At 47.2% G+C, this 26,794-nt stretch overlaps 2 protein-coding genes across 6 annotated transcripts in view; one reads left to right on the top strand and one right to left on the bottom strand.

Annotated features, from left to right (window-relative positions):
- The window catches only part of bag6l (BCL2 associated athanogene 6, like), a 20,478-nt gene extending 8,047 nt beyond the window's left edge, over positions 1-12,431 (bottom strand). For 2 of the 5 annotated variants that reach the window (XM_086192889.1, XM_086192885.1), the window contains exons 1-19: positions 11,211-11,781; positions 10,911-11,003; positions 10,690-10,807; positions 9,582-9,808; positions 9,400-9,471; positions 9,186-9,308; positions 8,636-8,823; positions 8,181-8,310; positions 7,453-7,656; positions 4,000-4,228; positions 3,846-3,908; positions 3,373-3,686; positions 3,204-3,282; positions 2,554-2,834; positions 1,693-1,939; positions 1,412-1,581; positions 850-903; positions 633-735; positions 100-224 (exon numbers count right to left, since the gene is read on the bottom strand). In XM_086192889.1, coding sequence (XP_086049015.1) covers positions 100-224; positions 633-735; positions 850-903; positions 1,412-1,581; positions 1,693-1,939; positions 2,554-2,834; positions 3,204-3,282; positions 3,373-3,686; positions 3,846-3,908; positions 4,000-4,228; positions 7,453-7,656; positions 8,181-8,310; positions 8,636-8,823; positions 9,186-9,308; positions 9,400-9,471; positions 9,582-9,808; positions 10,690-10,807; positions 10,911-10,991 — 2,808 coding nt within the window. In that variant the 5' untranslated portion in view covers positions 10,992-11,003; positions 11,211-11,781. Of the gene's footprint in view, positions 1-99; positions 225-632; positions 736-849; positions 904-1,411; positions 1,582-1,692; positions 1,940-2,553; positions 2,835-3,203; positions 3,283-3,372; positions 3,687-3,845; positions 3,909-3,999; positions 4,229-7,452; positions 7,657-8,180; positions 8,311-8,635; positions 8,824-9,185; positions 9,309-9,399; positions 9,472-9,581; positions 9,809-10,689; positions 10,808-10,910; positions 11,004-11,210; positions 11,782-11,807 lie in introns of those variants that run through there. The other 3 variants (XM_086192887.1, XM_086192888.1, XM_086192886.1) reach the window with 3 other exon arrangements.
- LOC147241083 (uncharacterized) overlaps positions 11,914-26,794 on the top strand; it is a 17,514-nt gene continuing 2,633 nt past the window's right edge. The window contains exons 1-5 of the mRNA XM_086192907.1: positions 11,914-12,213; positions 12,871-13,478; positions 15,601-15,650; positions 15,878-16,011; positions 25,325-25,491. Of these exons, the coding sequence (XP_086049033.1) occupies positions 12,987-13,478; positions 15,601-15,650; positions 15,878-16,011; positions 25,325-25,491 (843 nt within the window). The 5' untranslated portion in view covers positions 11,914-12,213; positions 12,871-12,986. The remainder of the gene's footprint in view (positions 12,214-12,870; positions 13,479-15,600; positions 15,651-15,877; positions 16,012-25,324; positions 25,492-26,794) is intronic.

Genomic DNA, 26,794 nt, shown 5'->3' with positions numbered 1-26,794 from the left:
ACACCATGCAGAAACACATCAGCTGTCAGAGAGTTTACCCTGATGGTCCCAGAGTTGATGCGTAGCAGAACTGTGAGGGGATAAACGGGGCCGACTCACGATGCGGTGGTTGATGACTGCAGTCAGAGCTCTCTGTTCTCCTCGGAGACAGTACAGGTTGAGAGCCAGACACTCAAACAGACCCTGAGTGCACAGCAACAACAGACGGGGGCCAAATGTGTGATCTAGAGAAAGAGAACCCAAAACCAAACTATTGTCACGTCTTACTGTCCAGCAAAAACTGAGGAAGACCTCCGATGTTCATTTCCAGTCGACAGCAGTCGGCTGGTGATTTACCAGCATTCAGCCCCGGTCCCGCCTCCTGCTGTCCCTCATCACTTCTACTCTACATGAGTCTGCCTGTGTTGCTACACCCATGAGGATGAAATCATCTGTTGCCATTCACATGAGAATTATTAGCAGAGGAAGCAGGAGAGTGAGGATGGAACCGCACCATCGTAATATGACTTACTTCAGCAACGGAGACAGAGATGAGCAGGTTTCAACATGACGGAAGAATAATGTGAATAAGCATCATAGTACAGCGTCAAACCCACCAGTCAGGACTGGAAACCAGCTGAGCCTCAACTTACCGCTGCAGTGCAGGATATGTGTGGCGATCTGGGTGAACTGCTGCCGGAGGAAAGACAGGTTGGTCTGAACGATGTCCACTCCCTCTCTCACTGTCACTGCGGCCTAAACAAACCAGACAACTGCGTCACATATACGTCTGACCTCCTCACGATCACTCAACACTGGACATGAGGCAGACAGCAGGAATCTGTGTGAGGTTTTAGCAAAAATTCTTACAAAGCTCTGAGCAATGTACTCCTCCAGGCCATTGATGAGGTCCTCAGCTGCTGTCTGCCAACACAACAATGCGTCTGTTCAACAAAGATCAAGTCAGGAAATGGACACACACACACACACAGTGAGGAGAACATGCACGTTCTTGTAAACACTGTCGGGGGTTAGGGTTGGACGACGCTGTCTCCATGTGATGGACAGATACGTCTGCTCCTTCATGCAAAATCTTCATCAATACAAGCCACTTTGACTCAATTTGCAGTTTCCATTTCCTACAAATAGAGATTAGAGCCTTGATGTTCACAAACGAAAACTCCTGATCTTTTTTCTGGCATTTCCTCTTCATATCCATTTTGAGAGGATACGCAGTGAGTAAATGTAACCCTCTGTACTCTGCACATTTAGAACACATCTGTATCAGACATAAACCATGAAGGACTATGGAGGATTATTTGTGAAAAAGGGGCCTAAATAACACGCCATCTATTCTACCACTCAGTAATGAAATCTGAAGGCTGGACTCTGATGAAACATCACGTATCTGCAGGTTACTCTCAGTACGCACAGCTATGTTGGTGTCAGATGGCTCTCGGCCGTGGAGGTAGTGCTCAGTGAAGAAGTCAGTGAGCTGGGGCTGGATGCGGCTCAGAGGCTGGGCATTCCCATGAAGCAGCAGCACCATGTCCACCATGGAGAAGCTCTGACACACCAGGGACAGGAGATCCCCAAAAAACCCTGTCAAGAAGAAAGCAGTTGAACACGGACACATTTGTTGCCCTGCCTCAGAGGCTCCAGGGTTAGGGTTGACCAAACAACCCCACTCATCATTCCAGCCTTCAGACATACCCACAGCGTCTCCAGAGCCAGGAGTGAAGAGGTTGCTGGTCTGAGACAGCCTCTGGATGAACTGGGCAATGCTCTCGCCATTGCCCTGCTGCGCCCCCAGGGAACTCATCATGGTCGACAGCACTCCTTGCACGATGCCAGTGAACAACTCCGGGCTCAGAGAGTCTCCACCTGCTGCATCAGCCTGAGGTGGAGGAGGGCTGGAGGGCTGAGTGGGGGCTGCTTCCCCAGGGCCCCTGGGGGGTGGCTGAACAGAAGAAAACCACACACATTCAAGGCTCTGCTGCTAAGATCGATCGATCGATGGACAGATAGATAGACGGACGGATAGATGGACAGACTGATAGATAGATGGACAGACTGATAGATAGACGGACGGACGGACAGACAGACAGACAAATAGACAAATGAAATGAAGATAAAGTAAATGAGCACTTCACATCCCTATGGAGGGTGTCCTCTATCACACAGGCTGCCATTTTGCATATATGGAAGCCCAGAATGGACAAACACATTCATATTTTCATGCGTACTCCATGTTTCCAAGCGGAGCAGGACCCTCTCTGAATGAGCACAATGAGCAGAGTCTGGGTCTGAGATGGCAGCTTTAATGTCTGTCTGTGTAAGTGGTGATCAAAGCACTCAGAGATCAAAGTTGAGAGACAGCCTTGGGGAAGTGCTCTGTCTGAGATTAAGGACTGTCAGAGATTGCCAGGAAGGTTTTGTGACATCATACAAACCTTGGCCCCACCCCCCCAAACAACAGGCAGCGCGCTAGTCTCAAACTAAATCTGAAATCTGATTAATCCGTGTAACTCTGGTCTTCAAGCCAGAATGTGGGGAAACTTATCCTACACTAACCCTTGTGGAGTCTGACACTCCCTGGAAGAAGCCGGACACCCCTGGCAGGGTCACAGTGATGGAAGGTGCTGGTCCAGAGCCAGGACTTCTTGGTCCAGTTACTCCACCCAGTAGGGAGCCCAGGAGCTGGGCCAGATTCCCATCAGGAGTGCCCTCTGCTGTTTGGCCCACCGAGGTTGTACTGGTGGTATGGGTGGATGTCTGTCCCGAGGTGCTGGCAGAGGTGGTGGAGGAATCAGAAGAAGAAGAGGTAGAAAAGAAGGCCTGAGAGCCAGGATCAACTGTGGGATTTAAGAAAAACAGGAGTCAATGAGCTGTTGGTCAACTGGTTGAAAGACCAAATCCATGTTTAAGTAGTAATGAGCACCCATGGAGAAAATGGTCAGAGGCTATAAATGAGCTTTAGCCTATAGGTGGTGGAGCCCTGACGCTCCACCCTGCCCCTGCTCAGGCTGAGTGGCTCATTGGTTTATCAAAGAACATTCAGGCCCGCTTTGCTTTAACAGTTTCTGCAGGATGGATGGGAAATTTTGGTGGCCTGGATGTGGGTTTCTTGGGTTGAAAGTCAACAATCCAAATTTAAGGGGGAAACCAGTAGACTTTTAGTTTGGTGGTTGTTACGGCCCCAAACAAGGCTCAGCTTGAGTGACCTGGCTGTCCTGGCATCAGCAGCTGTCCAAACAGTCCACTGATCATCTGGGTGAGGGAGGAGGGAGCCAGAGGTGTGCCCTGTTGGGGGGGGATAAAACCAGCGCAGTTAAACAAGTCAGAAGATTACGGTGACCTCATCACTCCACAACAGTGTTCAACTGAAGTCACCTGTCCTGACTGCTGGCCTCCTGTGGGTACTGCAGCCCTCAGGTTGATGGTGGCTCCTCTGATTCCAACAGGCTGAGGACTGCGTGGGGAGAGGGACGGTCTGGTGATGACCACCCTGGCCTGAGCAGGATGAGGGGGTTGCAGGGAAACTACCCCCTCAGCGCTGGTTGTGGAGGGAAGGCTTGGCTCAGCTGTGTGAGCAGGCTGACCAGCAGAGGCTGCAGCAGCCATGGCAGCAGCTTGGTGGGAGATCTGGTGGACAATGGCCTGCATGAACTCAGGGGGCAGCCCAGGGAGGTGGACTGGGGTCATTCCTGTGTGCAAAAGTGGGTTCTGTTAGAAAAACACCTCTACACACTGAGTCCAATTCAACATATGCTGCCACCAGCTGGCTGAACACAATCACTGCATGCAACTTTAAAGTGGAGGGCTTCACCAGTATTGTCATGGAAACTACAGATCCTTTCACTCACCAGTCTGTCCTGGGCCTACAGCAGTGGGCTGTCTGGGACCCTGAGAGCCAGCAGCTGAATCACCTGTTCAACAAAACAATATACATGATAGCTATGATGATATCCTGCATGTGTGCTTCTTCTCAGGCGGTCCATTCGAGAGCTAATGACATACCATCAATGTTCATCTGCATCATGACTACAGGCTCCATGGTCTGATGGGTGATGCGGATCACCCGGGGTCCTCCCTGTCCTTGATGAAGGCTGGTCCCATTAGACTGAGGAGCAGGAGCCTGGCCTGAAGCCTGCTGATCTGATAGGCCAGTACCCTGAGGGGGCTGGCGTTGTCCCTCTGCTGTAGTTCTGCCATTGGATGTCAGAGTCACTGTTGTGCCCAAGTTAATCTGGGGAGAGAGCGATAGCGGCGTTGTAGGAACGTATTGTGACAGGACAGACAACACATGGATGGAACGTACCATATCACCATGGATGGAACGTACCATATCACCATGGATGGAACGTACCATATCACCATGGATGGAACACAAAACATCACCATGGATGGAACGTACCCGATCACCATGGATGAAATGGACCACATCACCATGGATGGAACATACCACATCACCATGGATGGAATGTACCATATCACCATGGATGGAACGTACCATATCACCATGGATGAAACATAAAACATTACCATGGATGGAACGTACCATATCACCATGGATGAAACATAACACATTACCATGGATGGAACGTACCATATCACAACTGCATCTCACACACAATCTGGATAAGATTTGAGCTGACAACATTTACATCCAGTGGCGCCACTGAGACCTGGTTCAGATCTGAACATGAACATACACTCTGGCCAACATTGTAATATAATAATGGAGAGGGGAGGCACACTGCCACTCGACATGCCGACTGCCACTCTTCAAGTTGTCATTATGGATTCCATGATCTGACAGTTCTTTCTATTCCATGTTTTTTGGTTGCAGGTAATGACTTTTATCTCTTATTCTTTCCTTGATTTGAACTGAAATCTTCAGATCAGCGTCACAGAAAATCGTCTCCCACATTCTTCTGCTGTAGGACAGTTGTTCACTCGGTGCTTTCACCCTCTCACCATTCCAGCTGCTGTGCTCAGCGGGTCTCCTTGTTTCTAAGCTGCACTTTACCCCAGACAGCACAGCAATAAATAACACGACTGTAAATAATTCTGAGATAATCCTTCACAAAACGTCTTTCCAGATAGAAACTTTGCGACTCCCCCAAACCTGCCAGCTTCCTGTTTACAGGTGAGGGTAGTTTTCACCTTTATATGTTTCCTTTTAGAGCCTGTGGTTGAACTGAGCTTTAAAACAATGTGTCAGAGTTTATTACCTGCCCATCTTCCCTTGAAGCCATAAATTCAGAGGTACAGTAGTACTTTGGCTCCAGCCTAGTTAAACATTTGCATGTGTGAGAGACCAGACAGGTGTCCCTGAACATGAGCGTGAACCACTCCAAACCCATCCAGCCCCCCCCCCCCCCCCTCCACACACACACACACACACACAAAGACGTGATGACACCCCAAACCAGTTGTAGTTTGACTCTGTGTGCTGCATTAATAGCAAATGTTACAGTCCTACTCAGGAAGGAGGTTCAACCGACTCTGAGTCTCACGTTGAACTGGGAGTTGATTTAAGCTCAAACGGGAAACTCAGAGTTTCCAGTTTCAGAGCAGCTGATTTGAGTTAAATTAATCACAGCAGAGTGGGCTCAGTCATGCGTGTGCACTGTGACTACAAATGGCCGGCATTAATGGAGTCACTGGAATTCACCATGGTAACAGCTAAGAGGTCGGTATACGTTCCCCTCTTAGAATCAAGTACATACAACAAGTATGGACATACTTTTAGGGGAGTAAAGCGTCAGCTGTAGCAGAGGACGGAGGGAGAACTGGAGTGGGAGAAAACTGCTGCTGGAGTCGATGTAGAACTGAAGGAATCTGTTTGGCCTCATAGTCAATCACACTGATAAAGTACAGGTGAGAACTTGTAGAATGATGTTGAAGCTACATCCGTTTTCATTTGGCTGTAATTCAGCTGGAGAAACTGAACGAGGAAGCAGCTTAAAACTAAAAAGCAGAATCATGTTTAATACATGAAAGTAAATATAATTCGAGGTCATTTCAATGCACAGTCGCTTTGGTGTTGGCGATGAGGCCAGACGCAATCACGCAGATTCATAGAGGACACTCAAATCCCACACACACAGTTTAATGAATTCTACATTAACCAAGGCGTGTAGCTTTCACTTAAGTATTGGGGGGTACTAAAAATTAGGTGGGGGTCTGGAATTTTGAGTTTCATACATTTAATTTCCTGCATTCTGGTGGATTTTTAGACACCCATTTTCCCTTTTATCAGGCGCGCCGCCAGGATTCAATCCTGCCACTCCCAGTATGCGGACACAAATCTACCGTATCGTATGTGCACACTCACTCACTGCACTATGAGTGCTACCATTTGTAGGTCTACCGAAAAAAAGACAAACTGCCAGTAGTAACAGGAGCTAGACATTAGAAGATAGCCGTCGGTGGTAAACCCACGCAGTTACCACCGACGGCTTGTGACAAGGTAGCCCAGGCAATGCACTGACAGTGCTACCCAAAACCGGGCTAAGCTAGTTAACGTTAGCTAGCTAGCTAATTTTCTTTACAATTCCGGTTACAGCATACAGCTCATAGGCAGAATTGGGTTTCCTTTGAGTAACGTTAGCTAGCTAGCTAACTTGGCTATGCTACCCCAACACAGAGGGGACCCAAGTCTGATCACTTTGAAGCAAAACTCCTTCCGATTTATTACATCGGATTTTGTAAACACTCAAATAAGTACCGGTAACTTTACTGTAGCTAGCTAACGTTAGGGCCATCTGTCTCAGTGAGTCAGTGAGTGTTTACAGAATTGCCATTATTAAAACTGGGTTATAACAAAAAAGTGGAAGGTCTAATCTTTCCATGGATGGTTGCAAACGATTCCTGGTGCAATTTTATACCAAGGAGAGTTGGATTTATGGACTTTTTGAAGGATTTCTGAGGGAATTCAAAGCTTACATCATCAGATGGGTAGCTCTGTCTCCTACAACCATACAGTAGCCAGACCTGCCTGCTCGCGAAAGCAAAGTGCAGGGGGAGATTGGAAAAGTCAGGCCAAGCGACAAAAATGGTATGTTCCAAATGAGGGGTGTATGAATTTTCTGAAAACCACTTAAGCTACAGTATATCTAACACATAAAATGACAGTTTAGAGCCTTTGTGCTATTATAAAAGCCTATTTTGGTGACGTAGTGATCATTCATGGTATTTTTGGGGGGGCAAATTCACCTTTTGTAAATATTGGGGGGGGGGGGGGGGGGGGGACTTGTACCCTGTAAACCGCCCTAAATCTACGCCCTTGCATTAACCACTCAGATATTATGATCAATTCCAATGAATTATTCCACCTGTCCTGGTAATGCTGCAGGAGCTGCTGCAGTGGAACCATGGCAGTCATTAGCATGGCTGTGGATTGTTAGTGCTGGCAAGTAGTTTTTCAACCACAAAGAAATGATAGCACCACAGTTTTGGACTTACTGGGAGGGGCATGTGTGGCAGACCAGCTTGGAGCAGCACTGGGTGGGTGTATTGGGTCATGGGGCGGACCACATACAGGTGACGTGGAGGAGAGGTGGCCAGGTTACAGCGCAGGTCACCAAGGACAACCAAGGTGTTGCCAAGGAGGCGCAGAGCATCTCCAACCAAATTGAGAGTGCGCTGATCCTCCTCTCGTTCTTGAGTCTGTGAATGAAGAAAAGCCAAGTCTTCTCAGCCAAGGAGGTCGGACTGGTAGCAGGAACATGGAACAAAACACCATTCTGACTTTAACAAAACATGGTGGAGGGGAGGAGCGCTGCCCAGGAGAAAGTCTTTACCCCACATTTTGTAGTAGATATGAATCAGAGGGAGGATACATGAAAGGTTTTTTGTTGCTTTTTCAAATCATTGCAAAAAAAGGCATTTTTTGGGTGGGAAAATCAAATTTGTTTTTGCCAGAATAAAGAATAAACATTTGTATTCTTAAACTCAAATAGACTCACATTTTCCACAACCCTTGATGTGGATGCTCTGCACTGCCAAGTTTGGCGGCAATCGGATGAGCAGTGGTTGAATTGATCAGGATAATGGGATGTTAGGGTGTGAGCAGAGGTAAACAAGTTCCATTTCCGGCCACGCAAGCCTATTTGCTGGTTTTTGAGTTTATGTTATGATGGCCTTTTTTGTCATTAAGCTCTTTCCTTCATGCTGTGACTCCTCCTCCTTACATTGTTGTTGTAGTCTGCAGAGGTTGCTGCCCCGAGGATTGAGTGGGTCCTCTCTATGAACGGACGTAACCTCTCCTCCACCCTCCTGACCTCAGACAGAATTTCCACAAACTCTGCTGGACTCGGGTGACTGAGGACAAGCACAGAGGACAGGAGGTTTTAGTGAGAGGAGCACAGAAGACACACATGCACATACTTCCTTTACGACTTGTCATTTTCTGTCTTCCATGTTGGTTAAATGAGTAACTCACAGGCAACAGTAAAAACCACTGCACTCCGTGCCGCCCTCTTAATCGATCTCTTATAGCACTAAATACAACAGTCCTTGTATCCATCAAGTTGTCCTCAAAAGTTTCGAAAAAAGCAACGAATCAAACTGAAAATACAAAAATCTTACAGGTAAAACTGGAACGGTCAGGGTTATGGTCTGAACCAACTTGATTTGAGTGCCTTACTTGGGTCCTGCGTTGTTTGGTCCTTCAGTCTGCGTGGAGGTGGAGAACGATGGAGCCGGAGGAGGGCTGGTGTCCATAGGCTGGGATGCTGCTGCAGCCCCCTGAGCAGAGGATGAAGATGGCAGCAAGGGCAGTGAGGGTTGAGGGGCCCCCGATGCTGCCTGGGAGCTGTCATCACTGGACACACCCTGCCACACCAGAGCACATCACGGTCCACACAAACACACACACATCCAGTAAGATAGTCTGTCGATGAGTGTTTGAGGGATCAACTCTCTCTTTAAGAAAAATACAACTGTCGGCTGTGTATTCACTTATCGATGGGAAGGATCTCTTCCCTGACCCTGCTTCTGCCTGTCAAATTCATAATTCAAACCAGAACCAGAAATGTGCTGGTTTAATGAGCCCATTATGTCAGCTAAGCAATCATTTTTCTCCGTTTGTTTTACATTTATGAACATCTGGCAGAGTGGCTTCTCAAGAGAGGATATGGTCTAGTTACAATGCTTAAAGTCAAAACAAGCTGGTGAGAAGCAAGCAGACTGTGTACCTCCAGCCTGTGGATCAGAGAACAAGCATTCCGAAGCAAAGACTCAGCCAGCTGCAGCCTCATCCTGGGCTCACTCTGCACCGACTGGTCCAAGTTAATGTGCACATCCACCGAGCCACTGCTCTGTACAGTCGATGCAAACATCAGTCAGCTTCACAGCAACAGGGAGACAGAAGCAATGAAATGACGACCGGTGATGATGACAAGCCTTTACCCCGGAGCTGGTGCTGACTCTGGTGTTCCTTCCAGTTTCACCAACTCCAGCCATCATCTGTTGTACAGACATCTACAAAAAAAGAGAGATCAGCAGTCACAAAGCAGGTGATAATAATGATACCCCTCTTCCAAATAATACCGTAGCTCGTTATCTCAGGAGATTCTTTGAGTCACTCGCACCTGGATCTGCTGAGGATCCATGATGTTGACAGGGAGGTTGAAGGTCCCAAGCATCACGTAACTGTTACCATTACGGTCATGGGGGGCCCCCTGGGAGGAGGTGGAGGCCCGACTGGTGCTGCTGCTGCCCTCCGTACCTTCAGCGGACACACCCGCACCTCCAGCACCAGACATGGTGGTCTGGGGTGGGGCCCGCTCCACCAGGTGAATTACCTTCCCTTCTACATCTGCCGGAGAAATAAAGAAATGGTCTCCATCATGGAAAGCATTCATTATTCACGAGTTCATTCTTAATAAGTCACTTTTCTGTAATTTGTGTAATAATCAAGTTATGGTTGCAATTTTAATTCTTTTTGAACTACAAAAGTATTTGGGCCCTGATAGCTTTACTGGTGCTGCCTTATTATTCTTACATTTTGTAGACTAAATTGCAGCAGGGTATTATGACCAAAAATACTTTATCAAAACATTTTGTATCAAAATAATGTAGCGCATTAATGTAAGAATCGGTAATGAAGACATGACTACCGGTATTTCTCTTGAACGTGAGTGTGGTCTCAGAGAATCAGAGGGGGATTTTTAGTGTGAAGTTTTTTTATACCTTCACAATATAAGCCTCAGTATTCATATTCAGATGTTATTATTATTATTATTATTTTTATTATTATTATTATTATTATTATTATCATCAGTGAATCTGTCAACTGAACTGTGTACATGGTAACACATCTCCTGAAGACAAGGCAGGAGGCTTCAAATTACCAGAGCACACCAATGTTGCTCCCTCACAACTGAGCAGGAGCAGTAAAGAGCAGTCACAGAGAACCCTGGTATTACAATTCTGCTGATTTCAAAAACGTACAAGTTCCATTTTTACCAGCGTCTTTCAGTTCGAATACAGAAATATCAATAATGCAATTTTCACAATTGGGGTAAAAGCAAAGGAGAAAAACTACTTCAGCATCCAGAAGTGTTGGATTAAAACACACACACACACACACACAAAATGCTGCTTGTAGTAAAGTGCTCCGCTATGTGCAGCCCTCCAAATGTGTGTGTGTGCGTGTGTGTGTGTGTGTGAACTCTAGGTTCTGCTTGGGTCGCTTACTGTACTCAGTCAGTGTCCTGTCATCCTGCAGCACTCTGCCCTGGTAGATGAGCCTCTGCTTGTCCACTGGGATCTCCACTGACGAGGCTATGTGATCCTTGAACTGCTTCACTGTCAGCTGGGAGACAACACACAGTTTCACCTACCTCGCAAACTGCCGGCACACAAAAATAGAAGCGGTGCGATCAGTACTTAAACCGGGCTAATAGCATCAGGGCTACCTCGCCTCGGACTTGGTAGCTCCTGCTCTGCGAGTCCAACGTCTTCACCGTGACCTCAATCATGTCGCCTGACTCCGTCATGTCCCTGTATGTCTGAAACAACAGCAGAGTTTGTTTGTTTTTTTAATTAAAATTAATCGGCCCCATAGCTGTGAATGAAGCGTTTGGCAACTATTTGCTGTTATTTTAATGACGTATCATAGCAACACTGGGAAGAAGACATAAAGGCGAAACGTATGTTTGTAGTTCAAACAAAACTGATAACAATTATCATCGATTCGACGGGTAATCAGACAGCACCTATCAGCAGACAGCTCCCGAGTCTTGTTGTTGTTATTAGCCTATTAGCTCGCTAGCTAGCGTTAGCTTATCCAACAAACCGGGAAGCTAACAGGGTTAACGGGCGAACCTCCCCGGGGGAGACTGTCCGCCGTCGGCGCAAATCCTGGCAGACGTCTTACTTTTTATTCAAAATCATGCAAACCGCGCCACATGCCGTGCATTTATCCAGTAAAGACAGTTCTGTTAGGAATGTTGGAGCGTTGAAGTTGGCCCTTCAACTAACTAGCTTAATTTTCCCCAAATAAAACAGGGAGACGTCAAAGGACCCAAATGACGTTTGGAGAGGCGTCTGTGTCGCGCCTGAGCGCATTTGTGCATATTATTTGTCAAATTCAGCGCAGAGTTACACAACGTCGAAGATTTTAAATTTATGTGTTTTTTTTTGGAATAATACATTATAACATAATGAATAAATGACTAAATAAATAATCCCTTTGTTCCGTATTATGTGGGTAGCAGTTGTTGTAGGATTCATGTTTTTGTTGCCGTAAAGGTTTGTAGTAAAACTGCATAAATGGGAGAATTTGCAGTTGAGCAAATTTAATATTTTCTTACATTTTCTGCGGTACTTTTTTTGTCTGGACGCTATTCAAGTGTTCATTTTGTGTATTACTGAGTGACACATCTCCGACTGCGCCAATAAAAAAACATGAGCGCGCGCGTGTGTGTGTGTGTGTGTGTGTTCCTTGTCCTTAACGAACAAGTTCAGACAGCAGTGAAAAGGTGTGGCCCATCTGAGCCGCACGAGTGTCACTGTGGAAACTTTTCTGAACTTTTCTAACGCGTCTCGCACGCGGTGCTCGGCAGGTCGAGCAGCAGATCTGGAGTCAGACGCAGCCGCGACTCGCTGTGTGTGGTGTCCCGACATCTGGTGCTCTGGGTGTCGCTCCGTTCTCGCACAGGTTGCGGGTGAAGCCGAGCATCGGTCATGGAGGACGCCTCCTAAGGCCCGGACCCAGAGGTAAATATCACATCCTGCTCTGGTGCTAGCGTGCGGTCATTCTCGGCTCCACCGACGCTGAGCGGCGGCGGATAGTGTTCGTTTCCTCCCCTCAGCCGGTGTGGAGCGAAGTTGCCAGGCGGAGAGAAACGTCCGCGTCAAAGGAGTATTGGGAGCCTGAGCGGTCGCTCTGTGGATCCGAGCTGGAGACGTTCAGGAGCAAATTAGACTCGGAAGTGAAAATAGGAAACTAAATCCTGACTGAAGGAAAAATCTGCTCAGAGTTCCTGTGGTTAGGTGTGTCTTCATGGCTCATTTATCCAGAGATCCAGTTACAGTCGAGCAAGCAAAAGATGTAAAATACTCATGTTTTTTTATCATTCCAGGTTTGATTTTCATCATCAGAACTTCGGCAAAATTATGAGAAAATAGGTTGACAATGACGCAGTCTTAGAACAATCCTCATTTCTTGAGTCTTCTTTCTTTGCTGCAGTTGTGATATTTATCTACCATAGCTTCTACCATCAAACCTCATGTAGGGAGCCTCTGTCAGACGACTGCTTCTTTGCTCACAACCAAGTTTGAAAGTTTTTTAATGTTGCAGCAGCCATTTCAACTGAGGCTTCACTGTCTGTCTGACCCCCCCCCCCCCCCCATCCTCTCTGTTTTATTCAACAGGCTTCTCCTCTCTTCTCAGTCTCATTTCTTATTGTAGTCTCATCTCTGGTCTTCACTTGTCTTTTTCACTTCTCCTCTTCCTTCTATTCTTCTCTCAACCTTCTTGTGGAGCGACCATGCGTAGATTCAGCTCAGAGGGATCCCTCCTGGATCTGGACTTTCTGCCATGGAGGCGAGTGGCTCTGAAGAGCCCAGATTCTGAGAAGAACCGTGAGTCTGGTACCTACACACTTAATGTCAAGGAAGATGAGCGGGATGGGAGGCCCGCTGGCCGGCCTCCCACCATCCAGGAGCCCAGTCCCAGTGAAGCAGAGAAGAGGCCGTTGACTAAAGAGCACAGCGTCAGTGTGGAAAACCTGAGAGAGCTGGGGAAACTGGACAAGAGCCACCTGGGAGTGTGTGTCATCAGTGAAGGGTGCAGGGCCTACAGTGACAGCCAGCTGGCCCCGGGGCCACAGGGCAGCACGGAGAGCATAGAGAAGGACGACATGGCTCCTCGTTCGCCTTCCTCTTCCTCCAGCTCGTTCTTCTATAAATCGCACAACAAGCACCCACATAGAAACAAGCTCTCAGCTGCTAAACTGCACATCAAGAGCCTGTTTGGTCAGGTGGGACACCAGCAAGAGTTCATTCACACACCAAGATTTCTGTAGTTGGATAAAAGCTCGTGTTGAGGGTTCACATCTATGGCCGTCAGTGTTGTAGCTCATAATAGGAGTCCTGCTCAAGCGAACAGCCGGATGATTCTTCACAAATCAGAGTAAGAAGTTGGTGAAGAGACCAGACGCTCGCTGGTGGTTGGGAGGCCCAGCCATCAACATGCATACTAAGTCACGTCAGGGGTTTATATTGGTGAAATTAACTTTATTCCTACAAACCTGGCCTCCGTGCACTCAGTCCACCCGACTATAAATATTGACCCATGAGTGAAATACCTGGCAGGCGACCTGACGAGCCATCACAATTTAACCTCAAGGAGTTACCACCCCGACTGCAATGATGTTGGGATGTTGTGTCAAATGTTGAATCAGAGTACAGTGATTTGCAAACCCTTTTCAACCTGTGCTCAACTGAATACACTGCAAAGACAAGACATCTGTGTTCCGACTGATAAACTTTGTTGGAAACTGAGGGCGCTGATGGTTGAAGCTTTGCAGGGGGAATTCCTTCCCATTCTTGCTTGATGTAAAACTTCATTGGCTCAGCAGCCGGGGTTTCCGTTGCTATATTTTGTGCTTCGTAATGCACTGTGCATTTTCAGGCTGGTGCCGCACTCTTTTACTGTGAAGCCGCATCGTTGTAACACCTGCAGAATGTGGCTTGGCATCCTCTAGCCGAAACCAGCAGGGACGTCCCTGAAAAGGTGTTGCTTGCATGGCAGTAAATGTTGCTCCAAAACCTGAATGTCCCTTTCAGCAGTAATTTTGCCTTTCCAGATGTGCAAGTGACCCTGGGCACTACCATTCCCCCCCATACTATCACAGATGCTGGCTTTTGAACTTTGCGCTGATAACAATCTGGATGGTCTTTTTCTATTTTGGCCCGGAGGACGCAACGTCCATGATTTCTAAAAACAATTAGAAATGTGGACTCGTCAGACCACAGCGCACTTTTCCACTTTGCGTCAGTCCTTCTCAGATGGGCTCGGCCCTGGAGGAGCTGGCGGCATTTCTGGGTGTTGTTGATATTTGGCTTTGGAGATTCAGCTTGCAGTTGTAGATGCAGCTCTGTTCACTGACTGTAGTTTTCTGAGGTGTCCCTGAGCCCACCTGCTAATATCCTGTCGGTTTTTAATGCAGGGCCGCCTGAGGGGTCGAAGGTCACGGGCATTCAGTGTTGGGTGTTAGCCTTGCTGCTTGCAATTTCTCCAGATTCTCTGAATCTTTTGATGATATTATGGACCGTAGGTGATGAAATCCCAAAATTCCTTGCAGTTGTACGTTGAGAAATGTTGTTCTTAACTGCTGGACTACTTGCTCACGCAGTTGTTCACAAAGTGGTGAACCTCGCCCCATCCTCACGTGTGAATGGCTCCCCTGTTTCTAATTAACCTGCTCACCTGTGGAATGTTCCAAACAGGTATTTTTTGCGCATTCCTCAACCTTCCCAGTCTTTTGTTGTTTTTATTTACCTTTAACACAACATCCCCAACTTCATTGGAACCGGTTTGTACGTCAGCAAACTGATGTAGAGGTCCAATACAAACCAAAACAACCCTGATATCAAATGTGTCCCAATAACAACCCTCCATCTTCCCTGTGATTTCGAAGCTGTAGACTCCATCACACTGCTGCTCGCTGTTCAAAATAAGCTTCAAACTTCACGAAGCCATTATTCTTTAAATAGCCATCATTCTCCTTCTCTGTCCCGTTGCACCAGTTTCTTTGCGACCCTTCCGAGGACTCACTGGGTTCTGCACCTAAAAGCTGACTGGTGTTAAATGACTATCGCCCACCGAAAAAAAAACAAAAAAACAAAATGAAGGAAAAATGGCAAATTGCAGGGGAGGTCTAAGAAAAATATACTGGACAATGTTAAACATTTCCTGATCTGTTTATTCTTATCGTACATGTTTATAGTCTTTCATCTGTCATTGGCAGAGATTAGTTCCGAAGTTTAAACTCAGCTCTGTGTCTCCATGAAGCCTGGAAACAATCACAGGGAGAGTTTTCAGGATTTCAGAGAGCCGACAGGAGGAGGATCTGTTCAACTTCATGATTTCTGTTTCAGAGTCCCCACTCCTCAAACTCAAACCTGTCCAGTGCAGAACATAAAGAAAGGTGAGCATCATCATCATACGCTTCATTTGTTTGGTAAAATAACACACACGACGTCCCAGTCCACTAAGTAACAACGTTGGTCACTTATGGACCTTCAACAAAGCCTTGCTGCTGATGCTTGGAAAGGAGTATTTGAACTCCACCCTCTTAAGATTTTCTGACTTCGTACATGTTTGGAGAAGTGATGATAAAAGTATGTTGGGGTGCTTTTTCTTGTTGATCCTCAGTGTCACCGAGAGGAGGTCTCGCCTTCTCTTCATGCATCAGTGGAGTCAAGTGGGCCACAGCAAGAAGAGCAAGATCAATCGAGAAGAGCTGGAAAAATGGTCGGGGTCCCTCAATGCCCTGCTGAGCAGCCAGAGTGAGTCCTGCTTCTGCTGACATGACACTAGAAGGTCCTCAGCCTTGAACACCAGTTTCACACAGGTGGTTGCTGCATGAGGTTACAATTGATGGTCAAGCCCAGAGTGTGTGAGTGTGTGAGCTGAAGATGGCGCTAGCAAGCTTGTTGCTGACATCGCTGATGCCCAGGTGAGTCTGACAAGCTGATGGTTGCTACCTGGTGTTCCCCTATGGAGACGTCCCAGCCTGGGACTGTTGTTGATGGCGATTGTGAGCACTTGCGGCCTGGTGAACAGGAGCTGCCAGTAGATATTGCATGAAAGCAATTTCTGCTGGTCAGGGGCGTGGCCAGACTGATGAGTAATCTTGTTTCAGTCTTTGCAGAGTGAATCATGCTGATGCTTACCGCCACCCGACGTCTCGGTGGTGGTTCATGTTGATGTTAATGTTAGTTGATTTTATATTGTTGTTGTTTTTGTTTAAATGAACGTTCCTCACTCGTTGATCTTATACGCACAATCGAAGTGATCGATGGTGGCAACACAAACCCACTACCATTACTGTTGGCTTACACACACAGTACATGGATCTGCAGTACATTAATCACCAGCACGTATCCATGTCCAGCTTTGACAGACTTGCCTGGTCTTGTTAATTTCAATACTTGTTTCACTTGTCGGCCAACTTGCACAACTCTGAACAAAGCCAGTCCTTCACCAGCCTTAACAGGACTAATAATAACACAGGCAACATGATTTTAGAATTCATGCTGGACGCTGGACAGTATCGTCTACTGCTGGATCCCGATGAAGACTGTTTGTTGGCAAGGGGTTAGAGAACACTGTGAGTACTTCCCAAGCCCCAAGCTATCGCCTGGAGAAGCTTACGACTGCCGGAATGGAGCAATCGGTGTTCCCCCCCCCACACACACACACACACACACACACACATACACTCCTGGAGGGGCAACGGTCAAGTGTTGTCCCTCGCCGTGCTGGGTGAGGGGGGTGGCTGATGATCGGCTGGCGAGACCTTTTGAGTGGAGGTGCCCTTGTTTGGACAACAAGTGCCGGAAATGATCTGGTGGCGTTAGTCGCACCAGTAGGTCTCTGCCAAAGAGGCACATGGCGCAGGCTAGCAAACCACTGCCTAGCTTGTGGACCTGTACACTGTGCTCCAAGGCTTGTTGTGCAGCAGGGACATATAGCTGCCCTGGAACTGCTGGAAGAGAGCGGAGGGCTTTCCTGCAGGGCTCTGAAAGTGCTGACTGAGCCAGCCATATTTGCCACCAAGCCAAGGTCAAGTATGACATTACTCTACCTAGCTCTCCGGGCATATACGCAGAGGCTTGCAAACGAGGCTTCACTAAGGCTTTGCACTGATGCATCCAATCCAGAGGACTGGAGATTCTGGGAGAGTGCCAATATCAAGTGTGACATTGAGTTGCCTCTGTGTGCCTGCGTATGCCTGCGTGTGCTGCGGCATCATAGCTCTTACCAATATAGTCATCAGTTAAGTGACACTGTGGCCAGGAACAGCATGCGTCAGGTCTCAATGCCTCATCCGGCAACAGAATCAGGGCAGTCAGAGCCGGTCCTATAATTGGCATACGGTCCAGACCATAACTGGCAGCATCCTGCATGTTCATCAAAGCTCTGCAATTGCTGGAAGATGAGAATAATGCCTGGGGTCCACCCAGCATCTCGCAGCTCCTCGATGTTAGGGGCAGAAGGTGGAACTGAAAAGTAGAAGGGGAGGTCTGCTTAAAGAAAGCACTCTGCTTAGTTACCTCAGCTTGTGGCATGTCCAGCCCTAGACTTGCAAGTGCCAATTTCACAGCGGGTTTGATCGCTGATGCATGGCTAGCTACTGAACCTCTAAATGAGCTGTGGCCAGTGGCCCCAGAGTCATGAGATGCCATATTTTTCTGCCCCCCATCCCACTTATCAAGAGTAGCTGGGCAGGTGAGGGCTTAACATGCTCTCCAACCTGGCTAGTCTAGTGGCACGGGTAGCGAAACTAGGGAACCGCAGTCCATGCCTGCCTGCTCCGTCAATCCCTACCTCAGGTGGTCAGTGCTCAGAACTCAGCTCGTTCTCCCTGCTGGCCGTGTACTGTGACGCAGGATAAGAGGGTAATTCCAGGCTCAACCTGGAGTTTGTGTCCCATGAAGGTGGTCAACTTTTCAGCAGAATGTATCACCGTGTTAACGTATGTTGCAGCCCTAACCTGCTCCATGACAGCCCCGCCCACTGACCTTTCATGTCTAATGAACACTGATGTCACCACTTGTCCTTAGATAATTGGACACTCGTGTGTGAATTCTGCGAGGGTTTGACAGATACAAAGTCCAAAGTCTTTCCTGACAAACAGCTCTCCCTCCTGCTTTGGCTGGATTACTGTAGTCTGGTTTACATTCTTCATTTTTGTGAAGGATTATTGTTTGTTCCTCTTGAGTGAAATATGTAAATCTGCACTTCTCCATGTTGATGATCTTCTCAACATACAATGTGGCTTAATGGTACAATAAAACAGAGCAGGGAGCTGACGTGGGAGTCGAGAGATATAAACGTGCTACGCTGTGGGAGAGTTAACTGGGTCTGACTTGGAGTGATGCACAGTGTAGTCACTACTGTTACCTTGTTTATTCACACACACACACACATACACACACACACACACACACACAGAGCTATCCTTTTCAGGGCATTCCATTGGCTTCCACTCATATGGACAGACTAAACCAAGCCTGAATCCGGATCCAAACCTGACACTAACAGTCACACCACATCTCTCACATTAACTAGGAACTCAGGAATTAGATAGTGCTGCATCAGGAGGTCTTTGGTCCCCATGAGGACCAGAGGTCCGAATAAGGTTTGTTTTTATACCAATAGGTAACACAAACTAGGTATACACACACACACACACACACACACACCTTGCGGGAAATTTGAAAATATCTCATTCTTTGTTGGAGATCTACCTTCCTTTTGTTTCTCCTACATATTCGGCCATGTTGTGGGTGGGGGCCGTTATCTGGATGACAACTGGTCAACCTGCTGCATGTCAGGGTCCTGGGCTGTCCATCAACCTGTACCCCTCCTACCCTACATGTTTGATTCACAGCCTTGATATGTACAGTTTATCCAGATTTGCCTCCCCTGGCATCTGGAAACCAAAGCCAATCAAGTGTGGAATGTAGTGTCAATTTAACGGACAAAGGATTTGGGTTGAAAATTCTGTCCTGCCCTGTGTATAAAATGCATACCTACCCAAAGTGGGTCATGACCCTACAGGCCAAACTGGACCTCACTGTGGGCCAGATTAGGGTATGGCTAAGGACAACAACACAAACCAGTGCAGGCACCAGAAGATGAATAATCAGGTGTGTAATGGTGGCCTCTTTGCACCGTGGTTTGTGCTCTGACTACATGCCAGAGGAGGCTCAGTACACACAGAACACACGGCACACACACAGCGCCATCCACCAACCACCTGGCACCTTAGGTCACTCGCTCTCTTTTCTCTCTCTGCCCATTAGTTTTATTGTCTCTTGCCGAATCCTGCACAGTCTTTACATTCTGGGTCATTGTTGTTCCAGGTGCTGGTGATATGAGTCATGGTTGATAGGACACTGGCATGGATTATTCATTAGAGGGGATCAGACGACACGAGACTGGATTAGACGCTAGACTGGATTAGACGCTAGACTGGATTAGACGCTAGACTGGATTAGACGCCAGAATGGAAAACATCCTCAAGCGGATCAGACGCTAGAGTGGATCAGACGCAAGAGCGGATCAGACGCAAGAGCGGATCAGACGCAAGAGCGGATCAGACGCAAGAGCGGATCAGACGCAAGAGCGGATCAGACGCTAGAGTGGATCTGGATCAGACGCTAGAGCGGATCCGGGTCAGACGCTAGAGCGGATCCGGGTCAGACGCGAGAGCGGATCAGACGCGAGAGCGGATCAGACGCGAGAGTGGATCTGGATCAGACGCGAGAGCGGATCAGACGCGAGAGTGGATCTGGATCAGACGCTAGAGCAGATCAGACGCTAGAGCGGATCAGACGTGAGAGCGGATCTGGATCAGACGCGAGAGTGGATCTGGATCAGACGCGAGAGCGGATCAGACGCGAGAGCGGATCTGGATCAGACGCGAGAGCGGATCAGACGCGAGAGCGGATCTGGATCAGACGCTAGAGCGGATCAGACGCTAGAGCGGATCAGACGCGAGAGCGGATCAGACGTGAGAGCGGATCAGACGCTAGAGCAGATCAGACAGTAGAGCGGATCAGACGCGAGAGTGGATCAGATGCTTGAGTGGATCAGACGTGAGAGCGTATCAGACGCTAGAGCGTATCCGGTTCAGATGCTAGAGCGGATCCGGATCAGACAGTAGAGCGGATCAGACGCTAGAGCGGATCTGGATCAGATACTAGAGCAGATCAGACGCTAGCTTGGATGCCTTCCTACAGTGTTACTCACACTTTCATGTTTCTGGCAGCCGCATCGGTTGGTGGTGATAATGACGTAGAAGATGATTGGCAGAACAGCAGAGGAAGAGAACTGGGATTCTTAGTAAACAATTCAGCTTTCTAAACCCTTCAAACCCTAAACCTTCAAAACCCTACTTGGGGAGAACAAATGTCAGGGTTTATGCACATTTTTACCGTTAAATTTCCAGTACTCTCCCATGTCTTTGAGGGAGAACTTCATGACTGTTCATCCTCTGAAACTGCTGTTTATGCATGAAAAACTAAAGTGACAAAGCTGCATTAAACTTTGACAGCATACATTTTCCTAAACTTTAATAGAATCAAGCTTGAACTCTGTAATGTGATACAAAATTACACAAGTCTAAAATTAAATGAATATAAACCAGTCGGTGTTGAACCACATGCAGTGCGCTGTCCTACTCATCGCTCTGCTTCGATGCCATGGCTGTCCCAGACCGTGTTCATGACCATGTGGACCCCTCAGGAGCAGCAGGCTACCTCACAGTGGCAGACATGCCGATGCACTGAGGTCTTCTGCTTCTGCTGGCAGTTTTTCTGTGAAGCAATGATTCAGTTCCCGCTTCTATCTGAACGCCATGTCTTTGAAGTTATGTCGACATCAGAGCTGACGTCAGTGGTGGTTACTGTGTGCTGAGCAGTAAAGTGAAAAGAGCAGCACTTCCTCCTGGCCCGGCTGCTTCTATGAATAGAGCCAATAGTAAACACCGAGCCTGTTATAAATCTCTGCTGTTCCTACAGCTGGAGAATGTGTGAGCCGAGGAAGTCCACAGGTAGAATCCTGGACTGCTCCTCTGTTACCTGGTACTCGTGTTTCTCTTGGGTTTCTTCCAGGATCAAAAGACAGACGTTTGTCACCCGAATCAACAAAACCAGGGAGGGACCTGAAGAAACCCTCTCATATCAGATCGCAGCGCTTCATTTCTTGAATGCCATAAAAGTGTTTGTTCACTTATCCGCCTTAGACATTACAGTGTTTCTCCATCCTGTTGTTCATTTGTTGGAAATGCATGTTCCCACTGCTGAGGACTATAAACTCTGATTACACAGGAGAGAAATGTGGCGCAGCCCATAAACTACCCAACTGCTGGAACAAGGCTGCTCTATGAGACTGCAGCTGCAGTCATGAGTCGACTCTCAAGAAATCACAAATCAGAGACTCTCACAGGACACAATCCCGACTAAAACAGAGGAGAAGGCCTCCATCATCATCTTACCAGCAGGAAACACTGAGATTTGGAGAGCATCTCCTGATCAGAGCCTCATAAACAGTAAATAACCAACAGAATCAAACAAGAATGATGCCTGAGTACTCACTATTTTTAATAATCCTTCCCCTCTGAAACAAAATAAATGTGCATCATCTGCAAATATTCCAAATTGTGATATATTAGACACTGTACAAATATAATTTTATCAAAGTATGAATAGTTATGGGTCCCAGTACTGAACCGTGTGGAACTCCTCGGGTGACTCTTGTAGGGGGTGATTCTCTTTCATTCCTATTACCACGTTGAGAACTACCATTTTCTACCATTTCCATCACTGCCAAAGTTGTTGACAATTACTGCTGCAACGTAACTGACATTTAATAACTTTTATGTCTCAACAAGGGCATCAATTTAGAAACAATGAGGCAGAGGAGAAGTTGGTGTTTGATTTGATAGAATTTGCTCCTCACCATTTTTATAGGTTGGATCACTTTAGCTGTTTTTACTGGATCAGGAAAAGTACCCATGAGACAGGGTTTGTTACAGATGGCGTTGACTGTAGCACAGCCAATGAATTCTTTGATGTGTGACTTATCATCATCATTGCAACCGCTGGATGTTTAATTCTTTGGCTTTCCAATGACTTCTGGTGCATCACAGACATCAGGGTTGGTCATTGAATTACTGCTGATAAAAGCAAAATCAAAGTCTGGCTCTTCATTCTTTGGAGCAGTGGTCCTCACAGTGGCCCCCCAGCAAGAAGGTTGTGGGTGGATGGATGGATGATGTATGGAAGGATGGATGGATGATGGATGGATGATGGATGGAAGGATGGATGGATGATGGATGGAAGGATGGATGATAGGTGGATGATGGATGGAGGGATGGATGGATGATGGATGGAAGGATGGATGATGGATGGATGATGGATGGATGATAGGTGGATGATGGATGGAGGGATGGATGGATGATGGATGGAAGGATGGATGATGGATGGAAGGATAGATGATGGATGGATGGATGATGGATGGAAGGATGGATGATGGATGGAAGGATAGATGATGGATGGATGGATGATGGGTGGATGATGGATGATGGGTGGATGATGGATGGATGATGGATGGATGGATGATGGATGGATGGATGATGGATGGATTTATTGGAGCCTTAACTTCTTTTGCCACATTTGGTACTTTAACAAAAAAGATATCATTGGATGCATTAAGAATCTCCTTTGTATTTTCAGTAATCAAAAGTCATTCTTAACGATCCTAATTACTCTGCTCATCCCTCATTCTCATTCTCTGCTCTCGGGTGATGGATGCCTCTCTGTTTCAGCTCGTCTCATATTCATCCACCTCTCCTCTGCTCCATGCTTCCAACATTCCATATCCAGCTGAGATTTGCTCCTACAAGCTTTCCCAAACCCTGGGTTAACCATGGTTTCCACCTCTTAATGGAGTTTTGTTCAAATTCTTTCAAAGGACATAAAGTGTCCAAGATGTATCTAAAAATGTGTTGTATGAAGAGTTGTTCTCCTCAACATCGCGTCCTGCCAGTCATGAACTATAAAACTTGAATACTTCACCTTCGCTTCGGCTGTTTGCAGTCTAAATAAATTACAAGTTTGCCTTTTTGTTCTAAGAATTAAGGTATTTTTTATTTCCAACGCTGCAAAAACAGTCCGTTGTGCCTGTCATCAGTCACCGCGACTCCACTTCAGCTGAGCATGGTGTCGTCACAGTTCAGCAGGTCAGTGTTGAGACCGCCGTCGTGTCCGTTCTTGTGTTGATCCATGCAGGATCTCAGGGCTCCGTGAGTACAACCAAGAAAAATGTCTTTCTCTCTTCAGCTGTGATGTCAGTGGTTCCACAGTCCATGGAGTTAGCAGGAAAAGTTGTCACATCGCCAACAACCTCACATTTAAGACCTGACATCACAAACAGAGCAACAGCCCCGCCCCCTTTTCTTAACCCAGTGTTGCCCTGCTCTTCATAGCCTTCAACTCCATCTGTAGCGTGTGCATGTGCATGCGTGCCCGCTCTCCTGTGGAATGCCACGCAGCCTGACAGGCAGGTGGACACAAAAGGCTCCAGCTGGAGTCCTGCAGGCAGCAGGGTCATGTGGTTCATCCACTTCAAGTCGATCCACTATCAGATCAAGAAAACTGCACCAGTCGGTCTGAGTCCTCTTATCTCCCTGCACGGAGGATGAATCCACGTGAAGCATCACAGGACCGTGGCGAGTTCCACCCACACAGAGTGACGTGACCCCATAATCAACTTTACTGATTTATTTAGTAACTTCATATCAAACAATCTTTGTCCTCCATCTTGTTTTCCTCAGTCTACAACTTCTACAATTTCCTTTAGCAGACGCTTTTGTCCAAAGCGACGTACAACACAAGTCCACCACTCTGCCAGCTTCTCAGTGGTTTGTGGACTGTTTCAGGCTTGATTGTTTTCCATCCAGCCAAGCATTCGCATCACTAGAGGTCGATCGCCGTCTCCTCCTCCAGACGGCTCAGATTCAGGCTCCGTCTCTTACACCGTGGTCTTGCTAGGACCTGTCCTTCGTGTTGTCCTCCATGTTGTCCTCATGCTCAGTCGTGAATGGGTGAACCGGTGTAGCTCAGTGGTTCTCAACCCTAAAAATTCATGTCAAGCAGGCCGGCCTCCAGCACTGGAAAGCCTCCAAGACATCCTAGAGAACTGCACAGTACCCTTCAGCATGTTTGTTTGAGACCTAAAACCCCTCATGGACTAATCACGTTTATTGGCCTCAGAAAGGTGAAAAAATAGTTTCCTGTCTGAAAACTGTTGCCAACGCCACCATTTGGTGACCCCTGGTCACGGCCATCTCACCCCTGACCCCCAGGTTGACCCCACTGATCAAGGTGAGGCTGGTTATCGTTGTTAGGGTCCTGACTCAAACATGTCTCACATCAAATACCCAGCACCCTCTGGCTAGCAGTGCTGTAATCACACGCGTGTCAGATGTTAATTAGATGTTGATCACAATGTAATCATGTTAATCATGCTAATTACATGTTAATCACACGTTGATCACACGTTGATCACACTTTTGTCCATGTTTTATAAAGTTCTGGCACAGCCACACTCAGTAAGGTCACAGTAAAGTGTGTGTGAAACATGACTATTTACACCAGTAGCAGTAAGAGTTCCACTATCAGGTCATGTGACAGGAACTGGAACTGGACAGGCAGATCACCTTTCCTCAGAACTGTGACAGTTTTTTAGGTTTGCTGCTGAGTTGTAGTTGCAGTTGCTGTGACTGTCCTGATGAGGGCTGTGGAGGCGGGGCCTCCATGACCACGTGTGAGAGCTTCGATGTGTTTGTTCGGCAGTCGGAGGCTGTCCTTAACAGCACACCTGTGACGCTTCTGCTTGAGTGGCTGTGACTCGAGAAGGAAAGAAAAGCAGAGTGAACATGTTGCCTCCATCTGAGATCATGTCCACATGGATGAACCAAAGAATGGGATGAAGGATGAAAGCAGATCTTGGATAAATCCACTCAAAGTGTGTGTGTGTGTCTCCTCCTCCTACGATGTGACATTGTCTTTTTCCTGCTCCTGACAGCTGGCGTCTCTGTGTTTGGAGCGTTCCTGCGCTCTGAGTTCAGTGAGGAGAACCTTCAGTTCTATCTGGCCTGTGAACAGTACCGCCACTCATCCAACAACTTCAGCCTGCAGAGGAGGGCCAAGGACATCTGTGTGACGTACATCCAACCTGGTTCCCCGCGGGAGGTACGAGGCTGCTCCACCCTATCAGCTGCAGCTAACGTGAATCTTTGTGAACCTTTCTGAGACCAGGCACTCTCACACTCTTCACATTCATTTCATATCTGTAGTGTTTCAGGATTGTATTAGTAGTGTTTCAGGAGTGTATTAGTAGTGTTTCAGGAGTGTATTAGTAGTGTTTCAGGAGTGTATCTGTAGTGTTTCAGGAGTGTATCTGTAGTGTTTCAGGAGTGTATTATTAGTGTTTCAGGAGTGTATTATTAGTGTTTCAGGAGTGTATTATTAGTGTTTCAGGAGTGTATTATTAGTGTTTCAGGAGTGTATCTGTAGTGTTTCAGGAGTGTATCAGTCGTGTTTCAGGAGTGTATCAGTCGTGTTTCAGGAGTGTATTAGTCGTGTTTCAGGAGTGTATCGTCGTGTTTCAGGAGTGTATCGTAGTATTTCAGGAGTGTATCAGTCGTGTTTCAGGAGTGTATCGTAGTGTTTCAGGAGTGCATCGTCGTGTTTCAGGAGTGTATCGTCGTGTTTCAGGAGTGTATTAGTAGTGTTTCAGGAGTGTATTAGTAGTGTTTCAGGAGTGTATCTGTAGTGTTTCAGGAGTGTATCTGTAGTGTTTCAGGAGTGTATCAGTCGTGTTTCAGGAGTGTATCAGTCGTGTTTCAGGAGTGTATCAGTCGTGTTTCAGGAGTGTATCGTCGTGTTTCAGGAGTGTATCGTAGTGTTTCAGGAGTGTATCGTAGTGTTTCAGGAGTGTATCGTAGTGTTTCAGGAGTGTATCGTAGTGTTTCAGGAGTGTATTCGCAGTGTTTCAGGAGTGTATCGTAGTGTATCAGGAGTGTATTGTAGTGTTTCAGGAGTGTATCGTAGTGTTTCAGGAGTGTATTCGCAGTGTTTCAGGAGTGTATCGTAGTGTATCAGGAGTGTATTGTAGTGTATCAGGAGTGTATTGTAGTGTATCAGGAGTGTATTGTAGTGTATCAGGAGTGTATTGTAGTGTTTCAGGAGTGTATCAGTAGTGTGTGAGGAGTGTTTTCCCAGACAGGATGTGACATCAGACCAAGTAGTGGCACAAAACTACTCTTCCACTTTTACATAGCACCCTCTGGTGGTGAGACATGAACAGGGTAACCAGACGCCCTGGCCTCCTCTATGTCATTCCCCACATGCAGGGAACCTGCCCAGAGGTCGTCTGAGTCAGCGTCACAGTGCGTTAGTAGGAAGGAACTCAGGTGAATCCTCTGCTAATGAGACGCCGACGTTCGTGGAACAACCGCAAGTTGACTCAGCTTCCACAGCTGAAGTCAAAGCT

This window comes from Aulostomus chinensis, chromosome 22 (assembly GCF_037954235.1).
Source record: "Aulostomus chinensis isolate RoL2024-O1b breed Wild chromosome 22, RoL_Achi_v1.0, whole genome shotgun sequence".
NCBI lineage: Eukaryota > Metazoa > Chordata > Actinopteri > Syngnathiformes > Aulostomidae > Aulostomus > Aulostomus chinensis.
The sequence above is the reverse complement of the archived record's forward strand: the minus strand, read 5'-3'. Positions and strand labels throughout refer to the sequence as shown.